Source organism: Budorcas taxicolor, chromosome 19 (assembly GCF_023091745.1).
Source record: "Budorcas taxicolor isolate Tak-1 chromosome 19, Takin1.1, whole genome shotgun sequence".
NCBI lineage: Eukaryota > Metazoa > Chordata > Mammalia > Artiodactyla > Bovidae > Budorcas > Budorcas taxicolor.
The window spans coordinates 12359293-12379947 of NC_068928.1; the positions used below are offsets into that span (position 1 = coordinate 12359293).

General features: G+C 37.2%; 1 protein-coding gene across 2 annotated transcripts in view; it reads left to right on the forward strand.

Moving 5' to 3' along the window:
* The window catches only part of APPBP2 (amyloid beta precursor protein binding protein 2), a 56817-nt gene that overhangs the window by 8398 nt on the left and 27764 nt on the right, over nt 1-20655 (forward strand). Inside the window, exons 1-4 of one of the 2 annotated variants that reach the window (XM_052657612.1) lie at nt 10413-10455; nt 11240-11268; nt 12657-12808; nt 16794-16917. In XM_052657612.1, the coding sequence (XP_052513572.1) occupies nt 12688-12808; nt 16794-16917 (245 nt within the window). In that variant the 5' untranslated portion in view covers nt 10413-10455; nt 11240-11268; nt 12657-12687. Of the gene's footprint in view, nt 1-10366; nt 10456-11239; nt 11269-12656; nt 12809-16793; nt 16918-20655 lie in introns of those variants that run through there. The other variant, XM_052657611.1, reaches the window with a different exon arrangement.

Here is a 20655-nt window from a genome sequence, read left to right on the forward strand (position 1 = left end):
TTTCACTTAAGAAGTAGGTCAAGGTGATTGGTTTAAAAGAAAAATAAGTCAACTAAGTAGTTAATTGACCACATTAATCACTAGTTAGCCACATCAAGAAATGTGAGAGAAAGCTCACATTCTCAAAACTAGGAATGAGAAAGTAAAAATAACCATGGATACAATAGAAAGGGGGGAAATAGTCTTTTAAGTTGTAGCATAATTTGCTTTAGATGTAGCATAGCTTGTATGCATGCATGCTAAGTTGCTTCAGTTGTGTCTGATTCTGTGCAACCCGGTGGACTGTAGCCCACCAGGGTCTTCTGTCCATTGGATTCTCCAGGCAAGAATGCTGGAGTGGGTTGCCATTTCTTCTCACGGAGGATCTTTCTGACTGAAATTTGTGTTTCTAGGAAAGTAGAAATAACCAAAGAGAAGTTGATAGACTAAAACCATAAAAGAAGTTGAATTATATTTTCCCCTTTGTCCACATGCCTCTTCCCACAGCAGGCAAAACTCCCACATTATTAAACTATCTTGGGTATAGTCAAAGAATAGTTGATACTTTTGATAGTTTTTTAAAGATCTATTTTTGTCTGTGCTGAGTCTTTGTTGCTGATTGTAGGACTTCTCTAGTTGCAGGGAGTAGGTGGCTTCTCTTGTTGCAGAGCACTGGCTTTAGGGTGCTTATGCATGTGAGCTAAGTTGCTTCAGTTGTGTCTGACTCTATGTAACCTATGAACTGTAGTCTGTCAGGCTCCTCTGTCCATGGAACTCTCCAGGCAAGAATACTGGAGTGGGTTGCCATGCCCTCCTCTGAGGGATCTTTCTGACCCAGGCATCGAACCGGAGTATCTTGCATCACCTGTATTGGCATGCAGGTTCTTTACCACCGAGCCACCAGGGAAGCCCTGGTTTTCTGTTTTATAAGTTCCTTTCTATGTTTTCTAGTTTAAAAAAAAAAAAAAAAGCATCTATGCAATTCTGCTGCAGTCAAAGGAAACAATATTTGTTTCTACTTTTTGGCTGCATGGTATATGGGATCTCAGTTCCCTGAGTTCCCTGATCAGGGATTAAACCCTTGCCCTGCAGTGAGAGGGAGGAGTCTTAACCACTGAATCACCTCAGAAGTCCCCAAAACAAATGTTTCAAAGTTGGCTATCTAGAATACAGAATGCGGTTTTTTGTTTTTAGGGTTTTTTCCCCCTAATTAAAAAAAATTACAGTGTAGTTAATTTACAGTGTTTCAGGTGCAGGGAACAACGTCTCATATAGAGACAGAATGTTTTCTTACAGCCATGGACTGTAGCCCGCCAGGCTGCTCTGTCCGTGGGACTCTCCAAGCAAGAATACTGAAGTGGGTTGCCATTTCCCGACCCAGGGATTGAACCTGGGTCTCCCACATTGCAGGCAGATTCCTTACCATCTGAACCACCAGGGAAGCCCCTCTTAAAACCATGCTGTCTTCTTTCTACTGCCTCGTGGATACACTCCTGATTTTCACCAAGGTTGGTAGTGATGCTTTAAGAAGAGACGTCCAGAAACTTCCTACCTGCGTACAGAGATCTCTGATACCTATTTGGATATATATGACTGGTTATCATTGTTGGCTAGATTTTTCATCTAACTAGACTTCTGGGGCTTCCCTCATAGCCCAGTTGGTAAAGAATCTACCTGCAATGCAGGAGACCCTGGTTCGATTCCTGGGTTGGGAAGATCCTCTGGAGAAGGGATAGGCTACCTACTCCAGGATTCTTGGGCTTCCCTTGTGGCTTAGCTGGTAAAGAATCCGCCTGCAATGCGGGAGACCTGGGTTCAATCCGTGGGTTGGGAAGATACCCTGGAGAAGGGAAAGGCTATTCACTCCAGTATTTTGGCCTGGAGAAATCCATGGTCTGTATATTCCATGGGGTCCCAAAGAGTTGGACACGACTGAGTGACTTCTCTTTCACTTTTCACTTTCATGCACTGGAGAAGGAAATGGCAACCCACTCCAGTGTTCTTGCCTGGAGAATCCCAGGGACGGGGGAGCCTGGTGGGCTGCCTTCTATGGGGTCGCACAGAGTCGGACACGACTGAAGCGACTTAGCAGCAGCAGAGCGACCTTCACTTTGACTTTCAGACTTTTGTCTTGACTTGCCATTTGTATCACGATAGCATCTTCCACCATTAACACAATCATATTATCTTGAAAATGTTCCATTGACCCACCAAATGAGAGAATTAGAGAATCTGGGTTCTAGACAAAAGTTCATTCTTATAATGATTGAGGAAAAAACTCTAATTTCTCTTTTAATGGATGGTGAATCTAGTATCATATATGTGGACAGGGTATTTAAAGTTAGGAAGGGGTTACGTTCCCATTTGAGAGTTAGCTATTTCTTGTACTTTAAACAATGTGAATATGTCTACTTAGCTTACTTATCAGTAGACAAAGCACTTTGTCCTGCAAGATGCAAATAATCATATGTTGGTCAGTTTTGTTTTTTCTTTTAAGTATAATGGAACCAGTGAGTGCGGAGCAGCTGAGAAATTAAAATGTTACAAAAGCAATAATGAATTTGTTTACTTGGCTGCATCAGGTCTTAGTTGCAGCACATGGGATTTTCATTGCATCCTGTGGAATCTTTCGTTGAGCTTCATGGACTCAGTGGCTGTAGCTCATGGACTTAGTTGCTCTGAGGCATGTTGGATCTTAGTTCCCTGACTGGGAATTGAACGCACGTCATCTGTATTGTAAGGTGGATTCTTAACCCCTGGATCACCAGGGAAATCCCAGAAGAAGTAAGAAATTTAAATGTTGGTTTACCTCCAGAAGAAAGCATTTCTTTTTAAATTAAGTGTGCATTATATTAAGATACTTCTTTAGTACTTGCTTTAATCCATGAATGTATAATCTGAGATCACAGTGCACTCAAGCAACAGGTAAGGGACATTACATGTAATATACAGTGTAATATGAAAATAGAATAAAGTAATTTAAATTATATTCCAAAGTGAATTTATTTAGAACTACATTTCAAATGAACTTTGAGATTAGAGAACAAGAATAAATGTATCTTACGTGTGTTAAACAAAACAAAATATTGCTGCTTTTATTTATCTTAGAGGTAAAGGATATACTTGTTTAGCAGTAATGGATGCATTATTTTTAGAAAATGTTTTATTATGGAAAAATTAAACACAAAAGTAGATGGGATAGAATAATGGATCTCCATGTGTCCATCGCTGAGCTTCAGCAGTTACCAATTCTTGGCTAGTCTTACTGCTGAATCCATTTTCTACAATCCCCTTTCATGTAGTATTTGGAAGCACATCATTTAATTTCATCTGTAAATATCTTAGTAATCATCATACTATTATAACACCAAAGAAAAATTAATAATAATTCTTTATTAAATTGCCAGTCATTCAAATTTTCAGTTTTTAAATGTCAAATATGTGTATAGTTTTACAGTTTGTTTGTTTGGATCAGAATCCAGATAAGATCTGTGCCTTGGCTGTTGGCTGATATATCTCTTAAGGCTCTGTTGGTCTGTAGATTCCCTATCCATCTGTTTTCTTATCTTTGCAACTTATTTGTTCAAGAGACAGGATCCGTTTTCCTATCGACTACAGAGTTTCCTTTGGTTCCGAGATTCCAGTGATAGACCTTTAAAACATTTTCATCATCCCTTGTAGGTGTTTCAGCCTTTTTGCTTGTGAATACTTCATAGGTTTCACTGGTTTCAGACCAGTTTTTAAAGCCAAGTTCAGGATTTGGGGGCTGTAGATTAGGTAGTATGAATTTGGACTGCATACTTACAAATGCCCTAGGCTGAAGGTTTTAGTTTTTTACAGCAGACTTTGCCAGGGCTGTGGGAGATGTTCTAGACTTTTATTCCTGGATTTAGTGAGTCAGTTCAGTGCCAGATTCCTTTGCTTAAAAGGATCTGCTGCCTTTAATCCTTCCTATCTATTTGGTCATTGCACTCTGGTCCACAATCACTTGGAGCTATAAAACTGTTGTTTTTCTTTTCAGCTGTTTTTGAGTTCATGTCTCCTTAATTTGGGGGAGCTATGAAGTTTCTGCTCTTAATTTCAAACTTGGCTATTTATCCCCAAGTTGTTTTGTGAAATTTTATCCAGCATTACTCTGTTTGAAAAGAGGCTGCAAAGTTTTTATCTGTTTGTCGGTGCTGTCTGCCATATTGCCAGAAGCTTGACTCCTATTCCTTTTCAAACCTCTCCCAAAGTGCTTTCTTCATTGGTCTGGGTATTTTATTTGTGTTCCTAAAACACTGCCTGTCTCGGTTGTATAATCTGAACATCATTTATTTTCCTGCCTTGACAGCCTCTGAATTTTTTGAAATCACAGTTCTTTTTTTTTTTTTTTTTTTTAATTTTTAAATTTCTGGCCACGCCATGTGACGCATGGGATGTGGGAACTAAGACATGTGGGATCTTAGTTCCCCAGCTAGAGATCGAGCCCACACTTCCCGCACCCCCTGCAGTGGAAGTGCAGAGTCTTAATCACTGGATCACCAGGGAAGTCCCTGAACTCACAAAACAATTCTCACTGTCTTTGTATTCCAGTGGTGATCATAGTCACCACTATATTCTCCAAACCTAGGACAATCTGCCTTACACAAATGTTTGTGATATTTATTAAGTTAATTTTAAAAAGTAGAATGTTCCTAGCTAGAATAATCTTGATTTTGATATGAAAATTACAAAGGTTAAACAAGTTCAGTAAGCTGAGAGTTTAATACAATGAATACACCAGGTACTTGGTAAAAGATCAGATGTCAAATTAGGGAACACCTATTTTTGTCTATAAATTTAAGCAGCTATTACAATTTGTTCTTGATTTTTACATTCAGATACTAGCACCTTATGTTCTTCACTGTAGTTTATTAAGTTTGCATTCAGATTTGTCCTCAGAGTTTATTGTATGGGCATGGTGTGTTGGTATAGTAGAGGACAGGACAGGGGAACCTAGTAGATGTCGCTTTAAGATGCTTACAGTCTGATTGAGGAGACAGTAAATAACTGTGTCAAATCAGGGTTTTTCCCTTAATGTCAGATTCATCAGATGAATTTGGGCAATTTCAATAAAAAATTATAGAATAGCAGTATTGAATACTTTATTCTCTAAATGATAAGCTCCAGAGGTAGAGGGTATGTTTTAATTTTCTTGTTTGTTTGTTTCCTCTAAGGTTCTGAGTTCTACCCAGAGTAGATTGCTACCAGTTTGGATTTTGCATTCAGATAATATTGAATATATGTCTATTCCTAGGCATTGTATTGGGCATTGAGAATATAGTGGTGAAAGTGGTCAGAGTGTAGACTGTAATGGAATGACATGTTTAACAAATTATCACTTAAGTGAATGTGTGTATGCATGCCTTGGTGCACCTGTGGAAGAAAAACACATGTTATAACAGGGAACAGAACTTAGTTTGGGGAGTCCAGGGAAGGTCTCTGAAAAAGTGAGGTGTTAGCTGAGACCAATAGGATGGTTACGATTAACCAAATGAGGAATCGTCGCATCAGTGTCTCATGTGCAGGCAGCAGGTTTGTGTACAAAGTCAGGAGGTGGAATAGAACTAAAAGGTTAGTGTGGCAGAAACGTGTAGGGGATCAGGGAGAAAGAACGGTGAAAGATGAGGTTTGAAAGCTAGTAGGAGTTAGATGACTTTTAGAGACTCGTAGACCACATTAACAATTTTGGATTACGTACACATTGAAGGTGCATGCTTTTAAACAGTAATGGCATGAAATGATTCACTTTTTCAAAAGTTCATTCTACCTGCTATGTGGACGTTGACTAGAGGAGAACAAGAATGATAATGGAAAGACTCAGTCCAGTTCAGTCGCTCAGTCATGTTTGACTCTTTGCAACCCCATGGACTGCAGCACGCCAGGCTTTCCAGTCCACCAATCCCGGAGCTTGCTCAAACTCGTGTCCATTGAGTTGGTGATGCCATCCAACTGTCTCGTCCTCTGTCGTCCGTCCCCTCCTCCTGCCTTCAGTCTTTCCCAGCATCAGGGTCTTTTCCAGTGAGTCAGGTCTTCACATCAGGTGGCCAAAGAACTGGAGCTTCAGCATCAGCCCTTCCAATGAATATTCAGGACTGATTTCCCTCAGGATTGACTGGTTTGATGGAAAGACTAGTTTTATGAAACATTTGCAGTAATCTGGTAAAATATGTGCAATATAAATCCTGTACCATAGATGCTCATGGGTTATTGGATTGTTGCACCCTGCCTTCTCTCTTATTTCCTTCCGCTTGGTGCTTCTACCATAAGTGCACTATCAGCAGTTCTTCGGTGACTGAGAGAGAGGGGTAATTGTTCCAAACATGAGTGAGATGCATGAGTTGCAGAGAGTATGTGTGGGTGGCTGTGTTTGTGACTTCATAGTTATTCTTAGACCATAGTTTTGGGCTGTTTCTTTTATGTCTTTTTCTAAACTTTTCTGAAGTTTTTGTTGTTGGGAATTAGCCTATTTTGTTTGCTAATTTGATATTAACACTAAACTGTTCACTCAGCCTGGTAATTTTGGATTGGCTGAGAAAGCAGATATGTCAGTTCAGAATGTCTTGGGCTAAGGAAGGCTTTCATCTCCATCTTTATCTTCCAAAGAGTTCTCTGGGTTTGAGGCTGTCTTGCATTACCCTTGCAATAGCTGCCCTCAGTTTTTATAGAAAAAATGTTTAGTGTCTGAAAGCCCTTGCTTCTGAAACATCACCAGGAGTTTCACCCCTTTATGTATTCAAGATATTAAATCCTATATAAGCGTTCCTAATATTTTACCTTTGTTATATTTTTAATTTTCGTTTACAGTATTTTATATTCATGGACTTTTTCGGTGTTTATGAAATCACATATCTCTTCTTTATGACTTTGCCTGTAGTATATACTGCTTTTAGAAGGGCAGTATTACAAGGTTTTTAACATGAATGTTACTTAATTGTTTAATATTAATATTTAGAACTTTGATAAGACTAGGATTTATTTTTGTTCTATCAGGAGGTACCTTACTTTGTTTCTACATTTTTATGCATTCTTTATTAACTGTTTTTTTCTTCTAATGATTTTAAAATGCTCCCTTTATCACATGTTAAGTTTTTATGTATACTAAGATCTGCTTTTGAACTCTGCATTTTGTTCCATTGATTGGTCTATCTTCATACTTGTACAGTATTGTTTTAGTTGTGTTTTTATTGTCTGTTTTCATATCTGTTGGGAGATAGTTTACATCTAAAAAATAAACTTGTTCTTTCTTATTTTCTTTAAGGTATCAATAGCTAAAAGTAGTTGCTAGTCCTTTAATAACCTCCTTACTCAGTGGGTGCAGAATTTAATATTGAAACATATTATGTAATAATGAACTAAAATAAGTCAAATTTTAAAATATCTGATGTAAGAATCATTATCAAAGAACCTAGAGCCTCAGTTTTGTTTCTTCTTCGCTCTACTCTATAAGATATATGAATCTATGAAGGGATTAATCTTCTATTATTTCTTTTAAAAGTGTTTAAATTGCTTGTTTTATACTCTTTCTTACCTCCTGATATAATAATACCTTTGAGAAGTATTATAGTGTAAGTTATGAAGAACATGGATGTAAAGACAGACTGCCTGGAGCCAGATTGTCACCCTACTTCTTCTTAATTGTATGATTTTGAGCAAGTTATTTAACTTTATATGCCTCAGTTTCCTTATCTGTGGAAGGACAGAATGAGTTGCTTAGGAAAAGTGCTTAGAACAGTACCTGGCACAGTAAATGCTGTTTATTTTGGATTGGTAGTCAAAAGTCCTGTTCATATAATGTATAAATTTGCATTTTGGGGGAGAAGCCTGATAAGGTGTGTTTTTTTTAACTGAAGTATAGGTGCTGTGCATGAAAAGATGATTGGATGATTTGAAACAGTTTAAATCACTCACTATTCTTTACACCCAATTTAAATGTGGACCCATTTGTAGCTAGAAAAAATGAACTGCTGAGAGATTAAAAAAAAAAGCTTGTGTTTATTAATAGGCATAGTTTTAATATATTTAAAATGGTAACTAAGCTTACAGCTTTCCTTCAAACCCCATTTGTTAGGAAATTTTCAGTATTAAAGGGATATTGAGTTATAGAACATATAGTTTAATTGTTTTATTTGACTAGTGAATACAGGCAAAAAAGTGGTATAACTTTCATTTCTTACATTTTACAAAAGAAATTCTAAGCATTAAGTTTACTAATGGCTTATTTTGACAAGAAACTAAAGGTTTTTTTGCTCCTAAACTCTTTTTGAAGTATGTGTATGTATGTATTTTGTTAACTGCATTTATTTTTCTGTCCCAAATCAGAAATTTATCATACTGGTAAGTCCCAAAATAGGGCTTTGATTATAAATTCTCAGCTTTATTTTTCCTGAGTTTTTCCTTTGTTAGTTAATAGTGAAGATGTATGTGATGGTAGTGAGTTTTATCATAGGCATTCCCAGAAGCTCTTTTATTATTTATTTTTACCACAGAAAATGTAATCATCTCCAAAAATAGCAAATCTTTCCTTATGAAGGTTTATGCTTAATATGAGTTCCCAACTACTGTGTGAAGGTAACATTTCTGCTTCCCCTTCCTGAGCATGTGGAAGGTGGTTCTTACCCTCTCTCCCCCCACAGCAGTCATCACGGATGGTTCACAGAAGTCTTTGGGGCAGGAGGAGGGGACTTGTGTGCTGTGATGAGTCTTGGTTGTTTTCCGTGGCCTTCTCCTGGGAACCATGGGCTCTGGAGCATGCAGGCTCAGTAGTTGTGGTGTGGGCTTAGTTGCCCTGCAGCATGTGGGATCTTGGTTCCCTGATGAGGGTTCGAACCTCATCCCCAGCATTGGAAGGAGGATTCCAACCACTGGACCACCAGGGAAGTCCCTGCAAAATGGTCACTGTTACATGGTAGTCCTATGCTGCTGCTAAGTCGCTTCAGTCGTGTCCGACTCTGTGCGACCCCATAGACGGCAGCCCATCAGGCTCCCCCATCCCTGGGATTCTCCAGGCAAGAACACTGGAGTGGGTTGCCATTTCCTTCTCCAGTACATGAAAGTGAAGAGTGAAAGAGCGACCCCATGGACTGCAGCCTACCAGGCTGCTCTGTCCATGGGATTTTCCAGGCAAGAGTACTGGAGTGGGGTGCCATTGCCTTCTCCATGGTAGTCCTATATCTACCTAATATGACCTGGCAGTCTTCCCTAGTGGCTCAGACAGTAAAGAGTCTACCTGCAAGGCAGGAGACCAGGGCTTGATCCCTGGGTTGGAAAGATCCCCTGAAGAGGGAATGGCAACCCACTCCAGTATTCTTGCCTGGAAATTCCCATGGATGGGGGAGCCTGGTGGGCCCCAATCTGTGGAGTTGCAAAGAGTCAGACACGTCTGAGGGACTAACACATACACACCCCATATATCCCCACACCAGCACACACACACTCTCCACCCCCATCATGACTAGTGATTTATCCCTGAGTTTGTAGTATGTTTTCCCTGTGCAAAGTTAACTAGCCTATTTGACAAATGAATTCAGGAGTATGTCCTCTTTCTGAAACCCATGTTTTTGTCAAATGAGCTAAGTGTTAAGTGCTCATAATGTAAAAAGTGAGTTGATGGAGCAAAATCTCTGCCTTCCATAAGGCGCTGTATAGCAAATAAAAATTGAGTAACATATGGTGAAGTTGAGGCACGGGAAAGAGGGGCAGTAGTATTTTTTTAACTGTGTGTATGTATTATTTGGGATAAACATTTAAGACATTTATTTAAACACTGTTTTAAATGGAAGTTTTAGGAAGTCAGGCAAAAGGAATGGATGAGTGACATGATGAGAAGTGTGCCTTACTAGATTGCTTTAGACGTGAGGTACTGTGAGTCTGCTTGTGAAGTTTCATGCCCAGTACTGATCTGAGAGTCTTGTGTTCTGAAGAGCCTTTAATGGGGCACAGTGCCTAGTTCTGGCTTCAGAACATTATCTTTGCTATTATTTTGATAATTTTACTTTATCCAGTTTTAAGGAAAAAAGTTAAGTTTCTTGACTATAACTGTTCTAATGTTTAATAGATAATTACAATATATAGCACTTATTGTTACTTAGTATTTACCAGATACTCTTTTATAAATATTAATATCTAGCTATTTTATATAACTGTTAAAATGTTTTATGTGAATTACAGAGATGTGTTAATTTGGCATTACATTTCTCATAGCATAAGCATCTTTTCTGATATTACTGTGTAATTGTAACTTTGAGCAGTATTGATAATTCATGAAATATTAAGTCCATGAAATTACATTCACAAGTATCATTAAAGCAGAAATTGGCATTAAATTTTATTCAGTGATTTATTTTTTGTTTGTTTTTAATTTCAGCTATACCAACAGGGACGCTTGTGTCAACTGGGCAGTGAATTTTGTGAATTGGAAGTTTTTGGTAAAGTATTGAGAGCTTTGGATAAAAGGTAAATTCATTTCATAACAATTACGGTAAACTATACATATTCTGAATTTTACCATTGTGATCATTTTTTAAGATTACAATTCAGTAGCTTTAAGTGCATTCATTTTGTTTTGAAACCATCAATATCACCCTTGCTTTCTGTGTTCAAAAAACAAAGAATGAATTCATCTTCCATGTTCTGGCTATTATGTGGTAGGAGTTAAATGTAGGTGTAGGTGACATGGCCTTTGACTGTTCTTGCTGTTATTCTTCCCTAAATTTAAGTGCCATTTCTTTTCCTAACCTACATTTCTAGGAAGATAAGAATATAGTTTTACAAAATACTCTATAATCTCTAGTATGAACATTGGCAAGTTGTTTCATTTGTTCAAAAAATTAAGTAAATACTTGTTAGAGTCCCTGTATGTGTCAGATATTGTTTTAGATGTTGGGGTTACAGCAGGGAGTAAGTTCCTCAAGGTCTCTTCCTCATGGGGTTTGTATTTTAGAAAAGGATGATACAGTAATCAACAAGTAAATCACATGATTTCACTGTTCAGGGATGCCTTGGGAATGGGGCCTGTGTACTTAGCCTAACAGAAATTTCTTGGTTAGTTGATTAATTAAAATTAATCTGTAGAAAAATAACAGATGAGAACTTCATGTTGGGACAAGAAGGCTATAGGAAAACTTTCCTAAAAAATTCTTTAAGAAGAGGTTAGTTTTCTGGGATTTGAGTTTCTATATGCAGTTCTAAAGATGGCCATTGTAAAGATTTAGTGGACTACCTCTCTTTCATCTCTCAGGTTATCTTTCACCAAGTCCAAATCCCTTGGTAAGTGTTTAATGTGTTTGTGAAACTAAAAGCATGTAGTTTGACTTTTCCTCCCCTTTATCCAAAGCAGTGACTTGGTTATTTACAGTTTTGTTTAAAACAGTTTTTTTATTGAGATGATTCACATACCATAAACTCACCATTTTGAATTGTACAGTTCAGTGGTTTTTAGTATTTTCACAAGTTTTTGCAGCTATCACCACTGTCTAATTCTGGAACATTTCCATCATCCCAAAAAGAAACCTGGTACCCATTAACAGTCACTCTCTGTTTCCCCTTAGCCCTAGTCCCTGGCCTACCCATAATCTACTTTCTGTCTCTGGATGTATGTTTTCTAGACATGTCATTTAAATGGAATCGTATAATATATGCTCTTTTGTGACTGAGTTCTACTTACAATGTTTTCAAGATTCATTCGTGGTTGTTGTTTCAGTACTTCATTCCTTTTTATGAATAATTTTCCATCATATGGATAGACTATGTTTTGGTTATTTAGTCATCTGTTGATGAACATTTGGGTTGTTTCTACTTTTTGGCTACTATGAATAATGCTGCTGTAAGTGCTCACGGACAAGACTTTGTGTGGACATAACGTTCTGTAGTGTGCATATGTAACTAGGTTGAGTAACCTCTGAATTGTTTTCCGTGGCAGCTGCACCATTTTATGTCCCTGCCACCATGTATGAGGGCTTCCCAGGTGGCGCTAGTGGTAAAGAACCCACCTGCCAATGCAAGAGAGCCAAGTTTGATCCCTGGGTCAGGAAGATCCCCTGGAGGAGGGCATGGCAACCCACTCCAGTATTCTTGTCTGGAGAATCCCATGGACAGAGGAGCCTGGTGGGCTACAGTCCATAGAGTCGCAAGAGTCGGACACAACTCATATGACTTAATACACATACACGCACCCATGTATGAAGGTTCAAATTTTTCTATATCCTTGCCATCACTTTTTTTGTAAGTAGTATTATAGCCAACTTAGATGGTGTGAAGTGGTACCTCATTTGTGAGTTGATTCGCATTTCCCTAATGACTAATGATATTGAGCATCTTTTCTTGTGGTTATTGGCCACTGGAAATCTCTATTAAAATCTAGTGCTCATTTTTAAATTGGGTCATTGTTGAACTACAAGATAATTTGTTTTTAAATTTATATTCATTTTATCCTTCACAGTCATCAGTGTACACATGGAGCATCACTGGATCCACTGAGTAAAAAATATTAGGCTAACTGAATTATTATGGCATAATAGGCAAAAAGCTGCTTTTTATCTTATCCCATCTTTGAAAATAATGGTATTATTACTTCAAAAAGGCAAGTAAGTGTTTTCTAAAAGGACAAAATATGTTACCTTTATAATAACAATAATGACCTTTTCCTTCTCTTTCAGGCATTTGCTTCATCATTGTTTCCAGGCTTTGATGGATCATGGTGTGAAAGTTGCTTCAGTCTTAGCCTATTCATTCAGTAGACGGTGCTCTTACATAGCAGAATCGGATGCCACAGTAAAGGAGAAAGCCATTCAGGTTGGCTTTGTCTTAGGTAGGTAATGGTAAAATAGAGGAGTGTTTTGTCCTGTGACATGACTCAGAATTAAACCTGCTGGCATTAAAGGATCCTCCCAGTACATTCCCAAAGTCAACATAAGGAGGTTATGAGAAAAACATCAGAAGAACTAGGTGTGATACATTGAACATTAACTTTGTGCTAAGGACTATACTATGCATTTAAATACTATCTTTCAGAAAAAATCCTCATGAAATTCCAGTGATGTGATGGTATTAATAGCATTTTACAAATGAGGAATTAGACTCAGAAAAGTTGAGTAATTTGCTCAAGTCACATAGTAATGGAGCTAAGTTTAGAACCCTGTGGGTTTGTGATTCCATACCACTTACCTTCCTACTGTGTCAAACTGCTGCCAACCTCTTTCACAGCTGTGACATGGGACAAAGTTCTTTTGGGACCTGAGTTTTCCCATCTCTAAAATGAGGGTAAATCTGCATTCCTCATGGGCATATTAAAAAATATTGAAAACATAAATGGAAAAGGATTCTAAAAAGATATTTATGCTACACGTACAGAAAAATATTGTTTAACTTTTGCATAACATTTTAATATGACTTTTATAAATTATTTACATAGGTAAATATGTTTCAGGCACTTATTATTGAAGTTATTGCTACCCTTTTGTGTCAAATATTTACTTTGAAATGATTGTGGATTCACTGACAGTATCAAAACCAGGAAATTGATACTGGTTTAATAGTTTTACCTAGACTACAAACCTATTAGGTCGACCAAAAGTTTGTTCGAGTTTTTCCGTAACATCTTACAGAAATACTCAAAGGAACTTTCTGACCAAGCCAATATTTAACATTCGTTGGTTTTTATATATACTCATTTGTGTGTGTGTGTTTAATTTAAATGTAGTTGACCTACCATATTATGTTGGTTTCAGGCATACTGCACAATGATTTGGAATTTGGTATACATTATGAAATGATTGCATGACAAGTATAGTCCCCATACAAAGTTATTACAATAATATTGACCATGTTTCTTAGGCTGTATATTATATTCCTATGGCTTATTTATTTTCTAACTGGAGATTCATACCTCTTAATCCCCTTCACCTATTTCACCCCATCCCCACCTCCTTTCTCTGGCAACTAGCTGTTTGGTTGGTGTATTTATGACTATTTTCATTTTGTTTTGGTTTTAGATTCTACATATAAGTGAGATAATATGATATTTTTCTTTCTCTGACTTAATTCATTTAGTGTGATACCCTTTAGATTTATCTGTGTTGCAAGATTTCTCCTTTTTTAAAAAATTGTGACTGGGTAGTACTCTACTGTGTGTGTGTATAAATGTATCTCATACTTTTTTTTATCCATTCATCTATTGATGGATATCTAGGTTGCTTCCATATCTTGGCTGTTATAAATGATGCTGCAGTGAACATTGGGGTGCATGTATCTTTAGTGTTTTTGCCTTTTTTTGGGTGAATACTAAGAAATGAGACTGCTGGATCATACAGCAGTTCTATTTGTTATTTTTTGAGCAACCTCCGTATTGTTTTCCATAGTAGCTGTGCCAGTTTACAATCGTACAAACAGTGCAGGAGGATCATCCTCATGAATACTTGTTAATTGTTGTTTTGTGGTAATAGCCATCCTGACAGGTAGGAGGTGATATCTCATTGAGGTTTTGATATGGATTTCCCTGATAATTAGTGATGAGAAGCATCTTTTCATGTATCTGTTGGTCATCTGTAAGTCTTTTTTGGAAAAATGTCTGTTCAGGTCCTCTGCCCATTTTTAACTGGAGTGTTTGATTTTTGAGTTGTCGTGTATGCTTTTTCTACGCAGTTAATTCCATGTAAGTATTCATATAGCCACCATTACCATCCGGATACAGGACTGTCCCATCATCACATTCTACCATTCTTTTTAAGAAAAAATATTTATTTATTTTAATTGGAGGATAATTGCTTTACAATATTGTGATGGTTTTTGCCATACATCAACATGAATCTGCCACAGGTATACATGTGTCGTCCCCCACTCCCATCCCTCTGGGTTGTCGCAGAGCACCAAATCCAAAGTACATCCAAAGTTTGCTGCTTCATACATCAAACTTGCCCTGGTCATCTATTTTATATGTATCTACCATTCATTTTTAACTATCATTTTAAATTATCACATTAATACGTATGTCCCTCTCTCTCGCACGTCCACATATATTCTTCACCAACAAGTTTTCATGATCATTTCCTTCAATATTAGAGAAAATTTTTTGTAGTGATCATAGACAGTTTGCTGGAAGAACTCGACATTCTTTTCCGAAAAGAATTTTCAGCATTTATCCTTTGATAGTCCCATGGACTATAAATTGCAACACAGAATTATGACTTAAGAATGTCTGTTAACAGTAGAGTGTTTGTGATCTTGATGAATGTTAATATTGACGTCCATTTAGTCCTAGATGGTCATGTAAAAATCAGTGTGGGAGATATTTAGTATCAGGGAAGATGAAAGGCAGGAAGGCTAATATTGACTGAGCTCTTCTGTTGTCTCTACACTCATACCAATCTGCCCTCTGCAAGGAGCCAGATTGAACAACTATATTATCAGTCTTGATCCTAAAATTACTGAAACAGTGAAAAAACTTCACACCAGAAGTCTGTGTGATGTATACTTTTTTAAAAATTTGAGCTTTATTGAGATGTACTTCACGGGCCATGCAGTTTACCCAGTCAAAGTATACAGTTCAAAGGTTTTTAAACTTAAGATCCCACAAGCTGCATGGTCATCGCAAAGCTGGGATCCTGCTTCACTGGTATGGGTGCCTCAGAGTTCTGAGAAGAGGGGCTGTGGGTCTAGAATCTTGACCTCTAGGAGGGGCACCTCAGTGACTAGTTCTTTGATGGGATCCTGTGAATCTGGGTCTGTAAGTGTTGGAAAGCTGCAACTGGAATTGATTTACAGAGGTGAATTGCACTGCCGGAGTAAAGAAGCATTGCCTTTGGGCACTGTCAGCAGAGCCCTTTCTGACAGAAACCGGAAGGCACTGGGGGTGTCTCTTACTCCTGCAGCCTCGAAGCCTTCTCTCTAAGGCCTTCTTTTTAGAGACTACCAGGGAGCCAGCTGGCAAAGGAGAAATGTGATGATAGAGTCCTAGCCCTGCATCATCAGACAGCCTAGAAGCTGAAAACCATGATAGCCTCATAACCAGCACAATGCCCAGTATGTTGAGAGGATGAGTAGGAGATTGCTTAATACGAATATTTATAATCTCATTAATCCAGTCGTTTAGTGAGCACCCTAAAATAATAATCATATTTAGGGGAAGAAGTATTCTAAAGCACACTTCTCTCCATTTAAAATATTTTTTTCATTATACACAAGTAAACATAAAACACCAGACTGAGCAAAATATTTTTTCTTCAACCCAGCTCCTATTGACACTATTAAGACTAGTTGGCACTATCAAAAAATGTATGAAACCACTAGGAGGGGGTCATGAGCCTCAAAAAAGAACGACAGTATTCTAAGGAAGTGATGCCCAGATGCTCAGTGCATTAGGACTGTTGAAGGACAGCAATTTGATTTTTTGTTAAAAAAATTGAGATAATCTAGCACTACTGTTTCTTTTAATCTGTGTGTCCTCTGTAATGTGCTTTATTGTAAGAAGATGAAATTTATTTGATTGAAAAGTTAACGTTAACCTGCATGATGAAAATGTTAGAAAAATCACTAAATATAGCGGCTAATTAACTGGAAAATGTCAGCTCAGTGGAATATTTTTAGAGGATTAAAACTCTTGATTCCTAATCAGGGTGTCAACTTGGATCTAATGCCGCTAGTTTGTTTGAAAGTCTTTTTTTTAATTTCATAGTCGATGCCTTCGTTTTGGACTAGAAAACACAGAGGTTTTTTCTATTTTAGATAATGTTCATGGTAAGCATGCTTTCAGGTGATTGTTAAATTATCTGAAGATTTTGGTTTCTCTTGTCCTTCAGGTGGCTTTCTTTCAGATGCAGGCTGGTACAGTGATGCCGAGAAGGTTTTTCTGTCTTGCCTTCAGTTGTGTACTCTACATGATGAGATGCCTCATTGGTTTCGTGCAGTCGAGTGTTGCGTGAGGTAAGCTGGAGCGGTCCTGTATTACATGCTGTCATGGTGCTGGTGGCTTTTCTAGTTCCAGCTCATCTAACGAACTCCAACATTTGGTTAACCTTCTGAGATGACATTCATGTGCCAGTTTCACTGGTCTGGCCTCCTGTCTCTCATCTCCAAAATAGAGTTATCTTGCTACAGACAGCTTAGATTGAAGTATTATGAACCAGCCTGTGTTTTATATATATCTTTTTTCTTTGTCATAGATCTTGTTTGTTAATTCATTCAATAAATATTTATAGAATGCTGTACTAGGCACTGGATGCTTGGAGAAGAAATATACTTTTTTCTTGGGTGTTTTTTTGTTTGCTTGTAACAAACAGAAATGTTTGTTTACATTTCTGGAATCGTACATAACCCAATTAATATTTTACTTATAAATAACTTCTTGAAAATTCATTTTTTTACAGATATACTTAAAGGCAAGCAAATTCAGAAGTACTCTGTGCTTTTATGATCTTTATTTTTTTGTACATGTAGCATTTAGTTTTAGCTGTTTTCATGTAGGTTTTCTCTGTGTCCCCCACCCCACCCCCAATTTGATTTGACATTTCTTTAAAATAATTTTTTTTATATATAAAACTGGAAAGTTGAAATAAAGTTTAAAAAAGAATGAAGAAGTTCTTTGTCATAAGTTAACCAGAGTCTGGTCAATTTACTGAATTTATTATATTTTTACTGAATAAGCGATGAAATTTCTTGTGTATCTTAGAAATGAGTTAATTAAATCTGAACCTCTTGAGAGTTAGAATATAGGTTCTTTCACATAAAACCATTGTTGATTTATATTAACATTTACTAATGCTCTCTGCTCAGTCTTTTGAGGTTATTACACTGTTTTATACAGGGCTCACTTGTGTTAGACAAAACTTCAAATCCTGAAGTTAATTTTATAATGTGGAAACTTAGTTATAAATAATATTTTAGAAGCTTAGGACAATTGCCCAGAGATATTTTATGATAAATTATAGTAATAATTGCAATCCCAATAATTGTAGCCCACCAAGTTCTTCTGTCCATGGAGTTCTCCAGGCAAGAATACTGGAGTGGGTAGCCATTCCCTTCTTCAGAGGAATCTTCCTGACCCAGGGATCAAACTCTAGTCTCCAGCATTGCCGGCGGATTCTTTACCACCTGAGCCACCAGGGAAGCCCCAATAATAATAATAATAATAATTGTGTGCAGAAGCTATAAAGGGATTGGTTATTGGGCCTATATTTTGTAGTACTGATAAAAAATAATCTGTCATCTTTCCTCTCTACTTCTGCCTGTCCTAGGAATAGGAGACTAGACTATATGGGATTTTAGGGGCTAGCTAAATGTTTTTTTGTGTATGAACTAGTTAACTTAGAATTTAAAAAATCCATTTTGTATAATGTCATTGTAGATTCCTCTTTCATAGCAGGCAGTCTTTTGACCTACAGGTATAACATTTTCTTCTTATATATGCTTGCTTTTTACTCATGAAGTCAGATTTATTTCTTCTGGATATCTAACATTTCTCTTGTCTGTCTGATTTTAAGGCTCTTATATAAATTTTACATCAATATAACCAAAAGATTTTGTTTTCTCCCAGGACTAGGGCTCCTCTTCTCTTTCCTGTTTTTTATCAACTTTAGCATGTAGCTCATTATGTTTGTAAATGTTACAGGCAAGGAGAAGGGCAAAAGGCTCATGCCAGCTGAGTTCTTTTTTTCAGACAGAAAAAATAGTTTTCCCAGAAGCCTAGGCCTGTCTTCTTTGCTTACCTCTCTTCGAAACTAGAAAGCTGGGACAGACTCTGCATATCCTCCAACCAGTATAACGTGGTCTGGGGAGCAGAACGTTTTTAATTGTACATTTTACTGCTCCAAATGAACTCATGGGTCTACATTAAGGAATGGGGAGAGGGGAAAATATTGGATAGGTTACTGTAAATTCAGTTACTGTTTTGGCTGTGTTTAGAACAAATACATATGAATAGGAAAATACCTGTGCCAAGAAACAACTATTTATAATACTAGCTTACTGCCTGTATATCTAGACATCTTGTTCTTAAGAATTTGAAATTTCAGAATAACATTGGCTTCTGCACAGCTATACTTGATAAATTCTTGGTCATGATAGGCATAAGTAAAATTTTTAGTATTATAGTAGTAGTGTTTGAAAAAAAGATTAAATTATTCTTAGCTTTTGAGTTGGGAAGACTCTGTTTTGGAGAACATATGCTAATGAAATCCTTTAGCCAGCCCAAGGAGTTTTGAGCCTAATCTAAGAGTGTGTTTTTAAATTTAATAGCACAAAATCAGTTTCTAATCAGGATGGAATAGAAGCAGTATAGAACAGATGTTGGAGAATCATCTTGTTCAACCTGGTACCATTTCTCAGTCTTTGTTTTTTTCCTTGAAGACACGACTTAGTTTCTTTTACTTTAATTTTTTCTATTTAATATCTTTGTTCTGTGTATGCATGTGTCAATTACCAAACAAATCAAAACTATTCAAAAAGCTATGAAGAAGAAAATAAATATGATCTGTAACTCTGCTGCCCAGAAATAACCACAGTTTTTATTTTGGTATATTTTGGGGATTTTAAGTGAAAAATTGAACTTGTCAAACCGAGAGGAAAAGACTGGAATCTAGATTGAAGAAAGAACCCTGAGCCCTAGGAAGATGAATTTCTTAAAATCTAAGAATAAGTAGAAATTAGAAGCTAGGAGACAATAGCAGTATCTCAATTACTCTGAAAATACTATATAACATTTAGGATAAAATTCAAATTTTTCAAGTGTATAGAGACCAAGTATACCTCCATGGTTTTTTTCTAAGGAAAATAGTCAAGAAATTTCTCTAACCAGATAAAAGTTCAGTAATAGCAGATCTCGAGGTAGGGGAAGATAGTGTAGAAACAGTGATAAATAGTATTGTAATATATACTGGACATAATGGAGTAGAAAGAGCATGAAGAACAAATTATAAATTTGTAATATGTCTTATATAAGGATTTTTTTTTTCAAACTGGAAATGAAAAGGAAATTATAGAAATGAAAAACCCTAGTGGTTCAGTGGCTAAGACTCCAAGCTCGCAGTGCAGGAGATGTGGGTTCAGTCCCTGGTTGGGAAATAGATTACACATGCTGCAACTGAAAGATCCAGTGTGCCACGAGGAAGATCAAAGATCTCAGTGCCTCAACCAAGACCTGGTATAGCCAAAGAAATAAATATTTTTTAAAATAAGAAAATAAACTCTCAGTTACCACCTACTATTAAATGTAAGATGATTTTCTTTTCCCCCCTGAAAATTGAAAAGAGTTGCCTTACGAAGCCCCTCATATTATGTGATGTTCTTTCAAGTCTGTTGTTTTGAACAACAAAATACTATTTGGGAAAGAAACGTTAACCTAAAAACTTAGTCTGTGCCAGCATCGGGAAACTCAAAGAGGTCACCTGCCCGAATTTTCTTTTTAAGAAAGTAATGAAGAACTTCCCTGGTGGTCTGGTGGTTAAGAATCTGCCTGCCAATGCAGGGGAAATGGGTTCGATCCCTGGTCTGGGAAGATTCCACATGCCCTGGGGCAGCTAAGCCCATGCTCCGCAACTACGGAGCCTGTGCTCTATAGTTCATGTGAGGCAGCTACTGAAGCCCGTGTGCTCTAGAGCCCGTGCTCCACAGTGAGAGAAGCCACCGCAGTGAGACGCCTGCGCACCGCAGCTAGAGAAAGCCTGC